At 44.0% G+C, this 16,306-nt stretch overlaps 1 protein-coding gene across 1 annotated transcript in view; it reads right to left on the bottom strand.

Annotated features, from left to right (window-relative positions):
* Positions 1-12,701, bottom strand: part of ELF5 (E74 like ETS transcription factor 5) — a gene marked incomplete at both ends in the record, with an annotated part of 161,895 nt that extends 149,194 nt beyond the window's left edge. The window contains 4 exon segments of the mRNA XM_082317290.1: positions 5,329-5,387; positions 7,956-8,124; positions 8,128-8,189; positions 12,578-12,701. Coding sequence (XP_082173416.1) covers positions 5,329-5,387; positions 7,956-8,124; positions 8,128-8,189; positions 12,578-12,701 — 414 coding nt within the window.
* Positions 12,702-16,306: the final 3,605 nt, after the last annotated feature.

Here is a 16,306-nt window from a genome sequence, read left to right as displayed (position 1 = left end):
AGGGTGGGAGGAATCCTTGGACGTTCGCAATTGCTGAGCCTGGCTCTAGCTCAGCGTCCCAGGCAACTTGTATTGGCCTTCGGGAGGCTCAAGAAAGAGAGAGCCCGAGCATTTGTGGGGCTGTGAATGGAGTTGCGTGCTACTTGGAGAGCAGCAAGAGCTTTTGGTCCTGGTACCTTTGGGGTGGGAGGAATCCCTGGATGTTTGCAATTCCTTAGCCTGGCTCCATCTTTCCTCAGTGGCCCAGGCTCCTAGTATTGGCCTTTGGGAGGCTCTGGAAAGAGAGAGCACTGATGTTTGTTAGGCTGTGAATGGGGTTGCGTGGCTACTGGAAGAGCAGCAAGAGCTTTTGGTCCTGGCCCCTTTGGGGTGGGAGGAATCCCTGGACATCACAATTGCTGAGCCTGGCTCCTGCTGAGCGTCCCAGGCAACTTTTATTGGCCTTTGGGAGGCTCTGGAAAGACAGAGCACTGATGTTTGTTGGGCTGTGAATGGGGTTGCGTGGCTACTGGAAGAGCAGCAAGAGCTTTTGGTCCTGGCACCTTTGGGGTGGGAGGAATCCCTGGATGTTAGCGATTCCTCAGCGTGGCTCCAGCTCAGCGTCCCAGGCAAATTATATTGGCCTTTGGGAGGCTCTAGAAACATAGAGCACTGATGTATTTCAGGGTATGAATGGGGTTGCCTGGCTACTGGAAGAGCAGCAAGATCTTTGGGTCCTGGCATCTTTGGGGTGGGAGGAATCTGTGGACGTTCGCAATTGGTGAGCCTGTACACCGACTTAGCGTCCCAGGCTGCTGGTATTGGCCTTCAGGAGGCTCCACAAAGAGAGATCCCGAGCATTTGTGGGGCTGTGAATGGGGTTGTGTGGCTACTGGAAGAGCAGCAAGAGGTTTTGGTCCTGGCCCCTTTGGGGTGGGAGGAATCCCTGGACATTCGCAATTGCTGAGCCTTGCTTCGGCTCAGCGTCCCAGGCAGTTAGTATTGCACTTTGATAGGCTATAGAATGAGAGAGCGCCAGCGTTTGTTGGGCTGTGAATGGGGTTGCGTGGGTACTGGAAGAGCAGCATGAGCTTTTGGTATTGGCACCTTTGGGGTGGGAGGAATCTCTGGACATCACAATTGGTGCGCCTGGCTCCAGCTCTCCTCAGCGGCCCAGGCAGCCTATATTGGCCTTTGGGAGTCTCCAGAAAGAGAGAGCTCCATCGTTTTTGGGGCTGTGAATGGGGTTGCGTGGGTACTGGAAGAGCAGCAAGAGCTTTTGGTCCTGGCCCCCTTGGGGTGGGAGTAATCCCTGGACGTTCGCAATTGCTGAGCCTTGCTAAGAATCAGCGTCCCAGGCACCTTATATTGGCCTTTGGGAGGGTCTAGAAAGAGAGAGCGCAAGCATTTGTGGGGCTGTGAATGGAGATCCGTGGCTACTTGAAGAGCAGAAAGAGCTTTTGGTCCTGGCACCTTTGGTGTGGGAGGAATCCTTGGACATTCGCAATTGCTGAGCCTTGTTTCTCCTCAGCGTCCCAGGCAGTTACTATTGGACTTTGATAGGCTCTAGAAAGAGAGAGCTTGGCTCCTGCTTTCCTCAGCGGCCCAGGCTGCTAGTATTGGCCTTTGGGAGGCTCTGGAAAGAGAGAGCACTGATGTTTGTGGGGCTGTCAATGGGGTTGCGTGGCTACTGGAAGAGCAGCAAGAGCTTTTGGTCCTGGCCCCTTTGGGGTGGGAGGAATCCCTGGACGTCACATTTGCTGAACCTGGCTCCTGCTCAGCGTCCCAGGCAACTTGTATTGGCCTTTGAGTGATTGTGGAAAGACAGAGCACTGATGTTTGTGGGGCTGTGAATGGGGTTGCGTGGCTACTGGAAGAGCAGCAAGAGCTTTTGGTCCTGGCACCTTTGGGGTGGGAGGAATCCCTGGACATTCGCAATTGCTGACCTATCTACGGCTTAGCATCCCAGGCAACTTTTGTTGGCCTTTGGGAGGCTCAAGAAAGAGAGAGCCCGAGCATTTGTGGGGCTGTGAATGGAGTTGCGTGGGTACTGGAAGAGCAGCAAGAGCTTTTGGTCCTGGCCCCTTTGGGGTGGGAGGAATCCCTGGACATTGGCAATTGCTGAGCCTTGCTCCGGCTCAGCGTCCCAGGCAACTTTTATTGGCCTTTGAGAGGCTATAGAATGAGAGAGCACTGATGTTTGTGGGGCTGTGAATGGGGTTGCATGCCTACTGGAAGAGCAGCAAGAGCTTTTGGTCCTGGCCCCTTTGGGGTGGGAGGAATCCCTGGACATCACAATTGCTGAGCCTGGCTCCGGCTCAGCGGCCCAGGCTCCTAGTATTGGCCTTTGGGAGGCTCTGGAAAGAGAGAGCACTGATGTTTGTGGGGCTGTGAATGGGGTTGCGTGGCTACTGGAAGAGCAGCAAGAGCTTTTGGTCCTGGCATCTTTGGGGTGGGAGGAATCCTTGGACGTTCGCAGTTGCTAAGCCTGACTCTGGCTCAGCGTCCCAGGCAACTTTTATTGGCCTTTGGGAGGTTCAAAAAGAGAGATCCCAAGCATTTGAGGGGCTGTGAATGGGGTTGCGTGCTACTTGAAGAGCAGCAAGAGCTTTTGGTCCTGGCCCCTTTGGGGTGGGAGGAATCCCTGGATGTTTGCAATTCCTTAGCCTGGCTCCAGCTTTCCTCAGCGGCCCAGGCTCCTAGTATTGGCCTTTGGGAGGCTCTGGAAAGAGAGAACACTGATGTTTGTGGGGCTGTGAATGGGGTTGCATTGCTACTGGAAGAGCAGCAAGAGCTTTTGGTCCTGGCACCTTTGGGGTGGGAGGAATCCCTGGGCATCACAATTGCTGAGCCTGACTCCGGCTCAGCGGCTCAGGCTGCTAGTATTGGCCTTTGGGAGGCTCTGGAAAGAGAGAGCACTGATGTTTGTGGGGCTGTGAATGGGGTTGCGTGTCTACTGGAAGAGCAGCAAGAGCTTTTGGTCCTGGCCCCTTTGGGGTGGGAGGAATCCTTGGACGTTCGCAATTCCTGAGCCTGACTCTGGCTCAGCGTCCCAGGCAACTTTTATTGGCCTTTGGGAGGCTCTGGAAAGAGAGAGCACTGATGTTTGTGGGGCTGTGAATGGGGTTGCGTGGCTACTGGAAGAGCAGCAAGAGCTTTTGGTCCTGGCACCTTTGGGGTGGGAGGAATCCCTGGACATTCGCAATTGCTGAGCTTACCTATGGCTTAGCATCCCAGGCAATTGTATTGGCCTTTGGGAGGTTCAAGAAAGAGAGAGCCCGAGCATTTGTGGGGCTGTGAATGGAGTTGCGTGCTACTTGGAGAGCAGCAAGAGCTTTTGGTCCTGTCCCCTTTGGGGTGGGAGGAATCCCTGGATGTTTGCGATTCCTTAGCCTGGCTCCAGCTTTCCCCAGCGGTCCAGGCTGCTAGTATTGGCCTTTGGGAGGCTCTGGAAAGACAGAGCACTGATGTTTGTGGGGCTGTGAATAGGGTTACGTGGGTACTGGAAGAGCAGCAAGAGCTTTTGGTCCTGGCACCTTTGGGGTGGGAGGAATCCCTGGGCATCACAATTGCTGAGCCTGACTCCGGCTCAGCGTCCCAGGCAACTTTTGTTGGCCTTTGAGAGGTTCTGGAAAGATAGAGCACTGATGTTTGTGGGGCTGTGAATGGGATTGCATGACTACTGGAAGAGCAGCAAGACCTTTTGGTCCTGGCCCCTTTGGGGTGGGAGGAATCCCTGGACATCACAATTGCTGAGCCTGGCTCCCGCTCAGCGTCCCAGGCAACTTGTATTGGCCTTTGGGAGGCTTTGGAAAGAGAGAGTACTGAAGTTTGTGGGGCTGTGAATGGGGTTGCGTGGCTACTGGAAGAGCAGCAAGATCTTTTGGTCCTGGCATCTTTGGGGTGGGAGGAATCCTTGGACGTTCGCAATTGCTGAGCCTGACTCTGGCTCAGCGTCCCAGGCAACTTTTGTTGGCCTTTGGGAGGCTCTGGAAAGAGAGAGCACTGATATTTGTGGGGCTAGTGAATGGGTTTGCGTGGCTGCTTGAAGAGCAGCAAGAGCTTTTGGTCCTGGCCCCTTTGGGGTGGGAGGAATCCCTGGACATTCGCAATTGCTGAGCCTAGCTACTGCTTAGCATCCCAGGCACCTTGTATTGGCCTTTGGGAGGTTCAAGAAAGAGAGAGCCCGAGCATTTGTGGGGCTGTGAATGGGGTTGTGTGGGTACTGGAAGAGCATCAAGATCTTTTGGTCCTGGCCCCTTTGGGGTGGGAGGAATCCCTGGACATCACAATTGCTGAGCCTGGCTCCTGCTGAGCGTCCCAGGCAATTTTTATTGGCCTTTGAAAGGCTCTGGAAAGAGAGAGCACTGATGTCTTTCAGGCTGTGAATGGGGTTGCGTGGCTACTGGAAGAGCAGCAAGAGCTTTTGGTCCTGGCCCCTTTGGGGTGGGAGGAATCCCTGGACATTGGCAATTGCTGAGCCTGGCTCCGGCTCAGCGTCCCAGGCAACTTTTATTGGTCTTTGGGAGGCTCTAGAAACATTGAGTAGTGAAGTTTGCGGGGCTGTGAATGGGGTTGCGTGGCTACTGGAAGAGCATCAAGATCTTTTGGTCTTGGCATCTTTGGGGTGGGAGGAATCTCTGGACGTTCGCAATTGGTGAGCCTGACACCGACTTAGCATCCCAGGCAACTTATATTGGCCTTCGGGAGGCTCCAGAATGAGAGAGCCCGAGCATTTGTGGGGCTGTGAATGGGGTTGCGTGGCTTCTTGCATGGCAGAAAAAGCTTTTGGTCCTGGCACCTTTGGGGTGGGAGGAATCCCTGGCTTTTTGCGTTTCCTTAGCCTGGCTCCAGCTTTCCTCAGCAGCCCAGGCTGCTAGTATTGGCCTTTGGGAGGCTCTGGAAAGAGAGAGCACTGATGTTTGTGGGGCTGTGAATGGGGTTGCGTGGCTACTGGAAGAGCAGCAGGAGCTTTTAGTCCTGGCACCTTTGGGGTGGGAGGAATCCCTGGACATCACAGTTGCTGAGCCTGGCTCCGGCTCAGCGTCCCAGGCACCTTGTATTGGCTTTTGGGAGGCTCTGGAAAGAGAGAGTACTGAAGTTTGCGGGGCTGTGAATGGGGTTGCGTGGCTGCTGGAAGAGCATCAAGAACTTTTGGTCCTGGCACCTTTGGGGTGGGAGGAATCTCTGGACGTTCGCAATTGGTGAGCCTGTACACCGACTTAGCGTCCCAGGCAACTTATATTGGCCCTCGGGAGGCTCCACAATGAGACAGCCTGAGCATTTGTGGGGCTGTGAATGGGGTTGCGTGGCTTCTTGCATTGCAGGAAGGGCTTTTGGTCCTGGCACCTTTAGGGTGCATTTAAGGGATGGCTTTGTTTCTTCTGCATCAGTAAAATAGGAAATGCCTAGAAGAGAAAAACATAACCCAGTGTTCAGTTCTTTTCTTCACAAGAATAACTTCTGAGCTGAAAATTAAAGCAAAGTCCTGGCCTTTGGCATCATTGCTTGTGACTATAGCTCAGAGTAGAAGTTGCAGAAAATGCAGACTATAAAAACCATGAAATAATTTTTCAATTTATCTGCTGCTAAAATGATTTGTCCCTCTCACTACTCTGACTACGTCTGTGGGGGGTTTTTTCTTACCCTTTTCATCATGTCTGTATGTCTCTATTCACATGATCCATGTGTATTAATTATCCTTTCCCTCTTGTCCCTTTACATTTGTTTTTTGCTGTCATCTACATCACATTTTCTCTCCCCTTCTTTACACTTAGATTAGTCCTTTCTCCTTCAGTTCCTTGTTCCTTTAAAACTACTCCTGCAGTCTTCCCTCCTTCCCCTAAGTAAAAATCATCTCTACAGCTGGAAATCAGATCATCAGAGGGCTGGAACTTGTCTGCATTAGTAGTACTGTATCACCTTTGTAAAGGAGTCATTACATTCACAACAGATAAATAAATGCAATGCACATAGAAATCTGCATTCAAGAAACTTAATTCATGTTGTGAGTCCGGCATGCAAAACTGGAAAAGCTAGAATTAAACCTGCTTGTGCAGCCATAGTTTTGTCCATTGCTTAAGTATGTTGTGGCAAGGTCTTGCATTACTGGACCACATAGTGCTTTTCCTCACAGGCCCTACACAATTCGTAAAGGTGGATATGCATGATCTGTTGTATTTCATTTACTGCCAAGTGTTCAATGTCTGCACTGACTACAAAAAGTTAATTTTCTTAATGAGATTTTCTTCCCAGCTCTGTATTCTTTAATTCCCTTAATAACATCCTTATCTCCTGCATTTAATCATCTCCTTCTGAATAGCCTGTCTGACATGATACATGAACACTGGGTTCAGTGGCTGTCACTCCCATAGGAGAGCAGTGCCAATCTAAAACACAGGGTTGTTTTGTTCTTCTGGCAGCCTCTAGTCTTGTTCACCTCTCCCAGTCTTACCCATCCTATTAACAACACTCTCAGTCACTGCACAACCCTACTTCATTTTGATAAGGCTTATCCACATATTTTCTTATGCACTGCCTTGACTCTGGTCTTCCCAGTCTCTCAATGCTTCTGTTCCTTTCAGCTTCAGCCTGCCCCGCCTCCATGTTCGCCACGTACCCAGGTCACCTTCTGCTGCTGCCTTCTCCCTTTCTGGTCCTCTGTGCCTTGCCAGCCGCTTTCCCCATTGAGCAGCTGAGAGGTGGGTAGGGGACCAGCGAAGGATGGCTAAGCTCCAGCACGTTGCGACCCAGCAGCTGCTCACCATTGGGAGCTGCTGGCAGTGTAACCTCCCACGGGCCCTTCAAGGACCTGCACGTCTAAGCCTTTCTTCGTTTTCCAGCAGCTCTATGTCTCCAGGTTAGTCAAATACTCCCCTAAGCCAGAGAAGGCTTGAGCCATTGAGGGCTCCAAGCAGCTAAAATGTGCCTCAGTTTCTCATTGTTAGGGCATAGAATCATAGAATACCAGGTTGGAAGTGACCTCAAGGATCATCTACTCCAACCGTTCTTGGCAAAAGCACAGTCTAGACAAGATGGCCCAGTGCCCTGTCCAGATGAATTTTAAAAGCGTCCCATGTTGGGGAATCCATGACTTCCCTGGGGAGATTATTCCAATGGCTGATTGTTCTCATTGTGAAAAATTTTCCTCTTGTGTCCAATCGGAATCTCCCCAGGAATAACTTGTACCCATTACCCCTCATCTTTTCCATGTGACTCCTTGTAAAAAACGAAATGACCTTCTGAATTTCCCTGCTTAGTGGAAACTCTTTTGTTCATATCATCACAATGGACCCTGATAGAATTACCCTAGCTTGGTGTACACACTAATTAATCTTTGGGAAGTAGTGAATATAGAGAAAAGGTATCTGCAGCAGAGATTTCACTTCTATTTCACTTAGACAAAACTGTCAATAACTTAATTTTTGAACCTAAATTCATTTAAGCAGTAGTAAATCTTCCAAGACAAGGTTGAAAATAATAAATTAAAATTGTTTCCATTCAAGAGCATCATTAACCCTATTACTAATGAGGTGGATTATCAGTGCATACTGCACTGATAATAACTCCATCAAACAAAACTTCTTGCTTACTTTTTAAGAAGCAGAGCAACCTTCACTACTCTGAGTTATAGGAATAACAATGTATTATGTCTTTGTATATCCAGTCAGGATGTAAACCTCACTCAGATTATGCAGGTTGACCAGTTTCAGTAGAAAGGCCAAGGAGAGAGCAGTGCTGGGGTCTGCTTGGAGATTTGACTGGCTCACAGAGACAAGCCTGATCTGTGTGTGATTGTGAGGCCCAAAGTCGCATTGAGCTTGTCCTCTGCTTGCTCCTCAACACAGTACCTAAACAGCCTCTGTATTATTCCTTTCTTCAGTGTTCAAGGCTGTGGATGCCACATTTTTGTTAGCGTGAAATTCACACAAAAATGCAATGCTTTTTGTTTTGTGTTTGATTTCTGGAACGCTAACCGTGCATCCTGATATCCTGTAAGATGAAATACAAGTATTCGCCACAAATGCCTGCAGCATCTAGGAACTCTTCCTGGGTCATGTTGCACAACTGTAAGCCATTGATATTAAAATGGGAAAAGGAAATGCAGTTGGCATCTAGTTTGTACTGGTCACAGCAAAACTGCAACTATTCGCAGACGTTGTGCTTATACCAGCATTCTGGGTGGATAGATGTCCAGAAAGAATAAGAATCTGCAACATATTTGACAAGAAAGAGGAACATTGCAATGCAAAACTCATGGTGCATTTCATTTTAATAAGCATGTTTCAAGCAAAAATAATCCCTCTTCCTTCCTTATTCCTCTAGAACATATTAAGCCCTGGTTTTTGCATTTTTCTGTCCCCTGCTGTCACAGCCTTTTGTATTTCAAATATTCATATTAATTCTGTGAGACATTTCAGGAGAAAGTGCTTACATGTAAAAAAAAAGAAAATATGCCTCTTAAAATGGCTATTCAGAAAAATTAAAAAAGGTCAGAATATAGAATTTGTGAGAACTTAGCACTCTGCAATAAAAAGGAGTGATGCATTCCTACACCAAAATAACCTCAGGTCTTAGATGTGAAAGTACTCTCATTCAAAGACACCCAGCTACACTCTGTTGCGGATGGGTAAATACTATTAATTTATTATTATTTTTCTTATAATTCCAGCAAGTTCTTTCACTCCTTTCATCTAAAATAATGTTGTTAATGTCATCGTAGGGAATATTTTTTTTTTTTTAGATTAGAAATGGAAAAATATACTACTCTTAACCCACTTATCACTGGAGAAACATTTCTGACCGATAAAAGGAAGCGTGAAAGAGCTTCTAAGTAATCCTGCCAGGCAATTATAACCTTTGCCAATTAAATCGCCAATTTTTTCACAGGCTTCTCTCCTCAGCAATACATTTACCATGAAAAATGTGTAGAAATATGTATATATTTGCAATAAAAATTTATTTTTTTTCTATAAAAATATATTTTAACTATTACTGATGCAAAATCTAGGCCTGGTATGATAAACCTGTATGTTTCAGCTAACAAGCATAATATTTGACTCGAACAATTTTTCTCTAGAATCAAAACACAGGCTCCTATTATTGATTCTGGTTGGGCTTATAGCGATGGGCATACTCTTTAAAAAGCTCTGCTTTTTCTTTCTGTGAGCTAGACTGCTACACGCATGTGAAGGCCTAATCTTGCAGTCTATTGGATATCTGTGCATATGCAGCTACTTTTTTTGGGTGATTAGAAGAATTGTGGGCAGCTGAAGGTGGAGAAGAAAGCACAGAATTCAGACCTTGCCCTTTCCACCATTTTAAGGTGATTTCCACTGCCTGTTCAGCTGCATTGACTACCTTACTGTACTTCTCCTTGAGCCTGGGTATTTAAACTCTTTTTTGCTGGGCAGTGTTCAGCCTCAGGAAATGACATTTGTTGACATAATCTTCCCAGTCTGCACAGGATGTTTCAATCAATAGACTTGATTCATATCCCCTAGCTAAGGTGCCTCAGCTGAAATGAGTCTCCTGCCTTGCAGAGGATGTGGTTTTATCAGTGGTGACAAGCAAAGTGAAGGAAGAGAGTAAGTCTCAAGTAAGTTCAGGAGCACAGGCCAAATAAAAGACAGCTGTCCAGATTTTCCTGAGATGCACTGATTTCTGCATGGCATCTGCAGGCAAGCTAATTTAGTATGTGTGCTTACAACAGGGGGAAATATTGCTATCAGCCATAACAAAACTGGATGGTCTGTTTATATGTAGCCCAGTTTTAATACAGGGCAGACAAATCATTCATATATAATTTGGCCCATCTTTTTGTCAGTTGGAAAAGTTATATTTCATTTAAGCATAATGTTTTAATTTTTGGAGCTGGAATTTCTGTGTATTTTCTGTATTATTTTCCCTTTTTCGCTCAATACTGGAAAACAAAGAGAAGAAATGAAAATGACACAATATTTTTCATGTCATAGATTTTAACTTCCTCCACTTTGTATTAAGAAAAGGATGCCCCCCAAATATAAATCCTGATATATTCTGATTGCCAGAAAATAAAAACATTAAAATGACTACTATGGGAACTGTAAAGGCAAACTAACCCTATAGTTCTTCTCATAGGAACATGGGGATGGCTGCACCTAAGACAGGGTCCTGCCTATGATTGGCTTTGCTGGAATAACTTCACATTTTTGGAGAAAATATTGTAGAAACTTACTTCTAGCTCATACATAAAAATACTAGTGCTCTCTCTAGCACAGGAGCGGAGCCCAGCAATAGCCTGAAAATCAGTGGTCTTCATCTGTTTCTTTCTATGCAGTCTTGCCTTCCCTTTTTCATTTGTTTAACCTTGAGCTCCTGCTTTGTTTCTAGCAAGTACAAAACAGGTTTTCAAAAGACATAGGGATCACAATCCTTAAGCCTATTACTGTCACCAGAAGAAAGTGTAGGTTGAATGTTATTACGCTGATCTACATTCTTCTCTGGCTACAGAGCAAATTACTTTTCTGTTCAAGGGCTGTTTGTGCAATGCTGGTGGCACTGCAGCAGTGGTTTATTTGTGAGTGCTAGACATGTTAAATGTACTTCTGGGTTGCTGTGGAAGAAATAATAAGAGAACTCACAGGTTGGTTTAAATTTGATTCAGGAGAGAAATTACTGTAACCATGAAGGACTCCTGGAAAGCCTAAAAGCATCAAAAACTGAGCACTAAAAAACAAGTGGAGGAAGAAATATAGCTCCTACCCTGGTCAGAAAAGGCTAGTTATTTCCTCAGCTCAGCTTGCTTAGCAAGAGGCAATCATCTGTTGCACAAAGCTGTGTGTCTTAAGAGGTAAGGGAGCTTTGCACTTAACTACAAGTGGAGTTCAATTTAACAGAATTGCTGGGGTATAGATGCTGCACCACTGTTCACCTGGATGAATGCTGTGTAGAGAGAGAGTCAGAGCTGTGTAGCCATAGAGTCACAGATCATATACTGTTAAAAAGTGACAGACTGCAGTAAAGCTAGAAATTGTCAAAATGCCTCAGACGTGCTGCTTTGCCTTTGGCAAATGCTGATCTGCTGATACCAGAAGTTCCCTTGGGATTATTTCAATTTCAGTGTTGTGGATTTTGTGTTTGTTTGGTTGTTTTTTTTTTAATTTAAAAAAGTGGAAGAAGCTTGAACAACAGACAAATGTATAATAAAAATCAAGGCAAAAGAAGAATTATTCTGACTGATCCAAAATTAACTTCAAGTTGACTCACATCAGGTATTTAAAAATATATGTTTAAATTTTAAAACAGAATACTTTCTGTGATTTCAAATGAAATTTAGAATTGTATTCGACATTGGAATTAAAACTAATATTAAAACAATATGATTTTTTAAATATAAAAATTCAGTTCCTGCAGGGCTTTAAATACAACAACAAGTTGAAGCAAGAAGATTTATATTCTACCTTGTATGTCAAACTTAGCAATATAGAATAAAAGAACACTACGTCCTCATTGGTCATGGATTAGTGGCTTCAGAAGCCATGTGGAAAGTTCTGTTATTACTCAAACTGTGCCTTGACAGGAGAGGCCTTTTCTGTAAGACCAGCAGTGTTCTCATTTAAAAGGACAAAAATAGCTTCTGAAGAGAAAAAAGTTGCATAAAACCATAATTTTTTCCCAGTTCTCACCAAAAGTTTCGCTTACTAACATGAGTGGCTTGTGCTACCTTTCTTTTCAGAACCTGTTGAATGATTCAGCCTGAGTGCAGAGAAGAATATCAGGACTCTTTAGGAATTTAAACCACCTCTTTAGAAGGGAGAAGATTAAAAAGTAATGCTTACTGAAGCTTCTGAACAGGGACCTGGCATGACACCAGGACATTTGGAATGAATTCCTTCGAACAGAGTTGGGATGTCCACATGAGATGCATGGCCTGGTAAAGTGTAAGATTTCCATATGCAGAGTTAGAGGATTGCATGCTTAATGTTGGCAAATTCGGCAGTGGGGAATTCTTGCATTATTACAGATGCATTTCTACAGCCATACAGTTCTCTGGTGGCTTTCAGAATCCTAGTTTTCTCCAGCTGAGTGTGTATTCTTCTATCATCTGGTCACTGATATTCATTACAAGGTTCCAGAGTACTTGAGAAACTGTAAATCTCCCAAATTAAATTACTTTTGCATTATATAGCTGAAGATCTGTATTGTGGGAATGTTTTCAGTGACAAATGCTGGTTTTCAAGCGGATGGGGTAAACAAAGGGAGTCAAGAATCTGAGGCCATAGTTGTCCTGCCCCTCTTAATGAACCATGCTGTCCTTTGGAAGTTCCTGCTTGCATTAGGTGTATCACCTTTTCAAATGAGGGGAAAGCATCATTTCAACACAAAGCATAACAGAACTAAAGCCACTAGTTGTTACTACTTTTCCTGTGCATGGCTGGTGATATGCTTGAAAAGGTCAGTAAGACTAGAAAATAGAATGCATATAATAAAAGGCTCAGCAGGAGGTTCAGAATCCATAGCCTGTTTGCTGCATGATTAGTCTTGACTGAATTAAATTCAAATCACCCTCATGTTTTTTACAGTGTACATTTTTTTCAATTGAAGTCTGTCTACATACCTTTCTGATGATCACAGGTTGTATAGACATCTTCAGTTGTCCCAAATAACTCTGTCCAAGACACCAGGGGATCACAAACCATTGTGTTTGACAGAAATGTGCTCTGAGTTACCGACTCCAGCATCACCTTAATATATTAATACATTAGTTGAAGATGAAAATATTCAGGACCAAAGTTACAAGGCTACAGACATTATTCCCTTGCTGTTTATTTCTAGATCTATGAGGTACCATTGCCCACCATCACCTAAATTTCAGCTGAAGCTAGTGATGATCTGAAAACCGCAGTGAAGGACAGAACTGAGAAATTCAGGAATAATGCAGCTGATGAATGTACCATAGGTAGAGTTACAGTAAAAATTATTGTAATGACACATTCCTAAGAACTTGATAATGCAATTTATGTATATAAAAATAAGAGTGAGGAATAAACCATAAAATAATTAGAAACATGTAGATGAGATTAATATTATGGTTTAATGAGATCATTGGTAAAAAATTTTGAGCAAGTCCCCGTACAAACATATGAGAAAAAATCGTTCTGGCCATAAGGATACTCACTTTGTCCGTAACACATGGCCACAGATATCAGCCAGTCCAGAGTGTGAGAAGATTAACAAAGTCTGAGAACAAAATGTGTTTTCAAAAACGGTTAGAAACTGAGAATTTATGCAGAACACTGGTTACACACTTCAGGGAAGAAGGCTTTTGCACCAAAAGTGAGAAGACTGAAGAATAAAATAGTTGAGAACTGGTGATATTTCAGTGAAAGAAATGAGTGGCTGAGGAAAAGATGATCTATGATATGAACTAAAGTAGGTACAGAAGAAGAGAATTTTTGCCCACCTCTTTCTCATCTATCACATATGTACACACGCATGAATTTCTCTGTTCTTTGTGTATAAGACTCATGATGTCCAAGACCCTAGACTTCCTATACAAAATTTAATAGAAATGGTGATGGTTTAGGAGACTTGAAGAATTAAATGGAATTTAAACCCACGGTTTATGTTCTAGTTCACGTCTGCTTTCCTGTTTAGGAGAAACTGGAAATGTTCCATGGACTAACTGCTGTGAATGCATAAATGGACCGACTTGTGGCTCATGCCTTTCAGACTTCACACAAAACAGCTCAAGCCAGTTTTGGCTCTTTTTTTCAGACCTAAGCTGCTTCTGCCTTTCATAAATTATTCCAGCTTGGGTAATTTCTAGCAGAAAGACGCATGAGATGGTTAGTAGGGTAATATGATCTTACAGATCAAGGTGTAGTCTAAAATTATTACAAAGTCAAAAACTGTCCAAATAGCTGTGTATACTGAAGAAATGTGAAGAATTCAGAAGTTTTCATGGATAGATTGCAGAATTGAAAGAAAACTCCGATCTTAGTCTAAATAAAGCAATGATGAGATATGGAACATGGAAACATTCGGGAGGCTCCTGAAGTCCTTTGATATACTGGAATTCATATATAGGGCAAGGTGATATTTCAAGAACATCACATTTCCACCTAATCATACCATTATGAATGGAACATATGAGAATATAAATTATTAATAATTTTAGCCAGTATGATCAAAAAGTCTATTCTCTATGCATTTCTGCCAAAGCATTTAGTGCAAAATACCTCATACATGTATATGTGTGTAATTGTGCTTTTGGGTGAACACTGTATATTCAGTGAATATAGAATTTTAACAGAAGTCATAGAAAGTGAGCCATATGAATCTACCAGGTCCTGTCTCAGATATAAAGGATTACCAGAATTTAAGTTTGCAATGCTCCCAATCAGATTTTTTTTATTCCTCTGACTGAATGGCCCACACAGAGAAAGTTTCCCAGTGTCGTGTCTATTTGCAAATGATTTAGAAAGTCAAAACTGTGGCTTTTTTATCAGTTCTGGGTTGCCGCAGAATGCAACCCAAATCTAAATATGCTTATTTAAGTTTTTTCTGCAGTTGCTTTAATGCTTAAATCCAGTACTTTAATGAGATGACACCAGCTTGCTATGCACAGAATTCTTAAGTTCACAGGGCCATGTAGAAAGAGGTCAACCATTCTTTACTACGATGCAAGTGTATTGGCCCAAGTGTCTCTGTGTCCTGGTTTCAGCTGGGATAGAGTTGATTTTTCTTCCTAGTAGCTGGTATAGTGCTGTGTTTTGGATTTAGGATGAGAATAATGTTGATAACACACTGATGTTTTAGTTGTTGCTGAGTAGTGCTTACACTAGTCAAGGACATTTCAGCTTCCCATGCTCTGCAAGGTGCACAAGAAGCTGGGAGGGAGCACAGCCAGGACAGCTGACCCAGACTGGCCAAAGGGCTATTCCATACCATATGACATCATGCTCAGTATATAAGCTGGGGGAAAAAGAAGGAAGGGGGGGACATCCGGCGTGATGGTGTTTGTCTTCCTAAGTAACCGTTACTCGTGATGGAGCCCTGCTTTCCTGGGGATGGCTGAACACCTGCCTGCCAATGGGAAGTAGTGAATGAATTCATTGCTTTGCTTTGCTTGCATGCGCAGCTTTTGTTTTACCTGTTACTGTCTTTATCTCAACCCATGAGTTTTCTCACTTTTACCCTTCCAATTCTCTCCCCCATCCCATTGTGGGGGAGTGAGTGAGCGGCTGTGTGGTGCTTAGTTGCTGGCTGGGGTTAAACCACGACACTCTGAAAAACAATGAATTGGAGACCTGCTCATGCTTACCATCTATGCAAAAGAAAATAATTTTTTACCACAAAGGAAAAACAATTTTGGCCCTTTTGACATCAATGGGAATTCTTTCAACAGGAGGATTTCACTGCTTATTAATCACCAAGTGGTGGCAGGACAGAGACATGCAGAAGAGCTGGACAGAAAGTCACAGAAAAACAGGAAGAACTATGAGTCGCTGACAATCAACTTCTATAATGACAGAACATTGCCAGAGATGTGCCTACATCTGTGCAGTAGATGATCCCAGTCAGCACCTCTGAAAAAGGTAGAGACCTCCAGGACATGTGTGGTGACAATGATCTTCCTAACCACACCCTCTGCAGCCAGCATACTCCTATACCTGTAACAGTCATCCTCCCAGTGCAATGAGCAGCCCACTGTGAATATACCCTGGTACCAACTCAGTGGGCAGAAATAAACTGCTGAAAGCCAATTGCCATTTTGGAGAGAACAGAATATCTCCACAGATCTTTGGAGAGACATATTTTAAGAATCATTGCAAAGATAACCTGCTCAAAGTATCTCCCCCACTCTCTGTACTTGCCTCCTCATATGTAAGAATTCATACAGATAAATATCTGGAATGAAATCCCAGCCCTACTCAAGACAGAGAGAATTTTCCCATCAAATTCATCAAGGACAGAATTTCACAGTTTATTTCTACTGGTTGTCAGCAGAAAATAATTTCTATCTGACAGTTTCAGAATTTTAAGACTGATTTTTTACTAGAAATGCAAATGAAAAAAAAGTGAGAGGAAGGTGAGTTCACTTCCTCTTTACAGTACAAAAAATTTCTCTGTTCACTTTTTTAGGCTAGTGCTTTTAGTGAGGAAAAAAAAAAAAAGATCAGTTGGCAATACTCACAGCTTAGATAAAAGAATATGTTACCTTACAAGATTATAATCCTTCCTCCATCAGGGTAAGATTTAGCTAGAAAAGTAAGAAGTCGTTAGTATTTGCATCATTGCTATCCAAGTGGTAATGACAGATTAGTAGATTTAGTGCCTTGCT

This window comes from Platalea leucorodia, assembly GCF_965183815.1.
Source record: "Platalea leucorodia genome assembly, chromosome: 7".
NCBI classification, from domain to species: domain Eukaryota; kingdom Metazoa; phylum Chordata; class Aves; order Pelecaniformes; family Threskiornithidae; genus Platalea; species Platalea leucorodia.
Note: the sequence above shows the minus strand (reverse complement) of the source record. Positions and strands in the feature narration are given on the sequence as shown.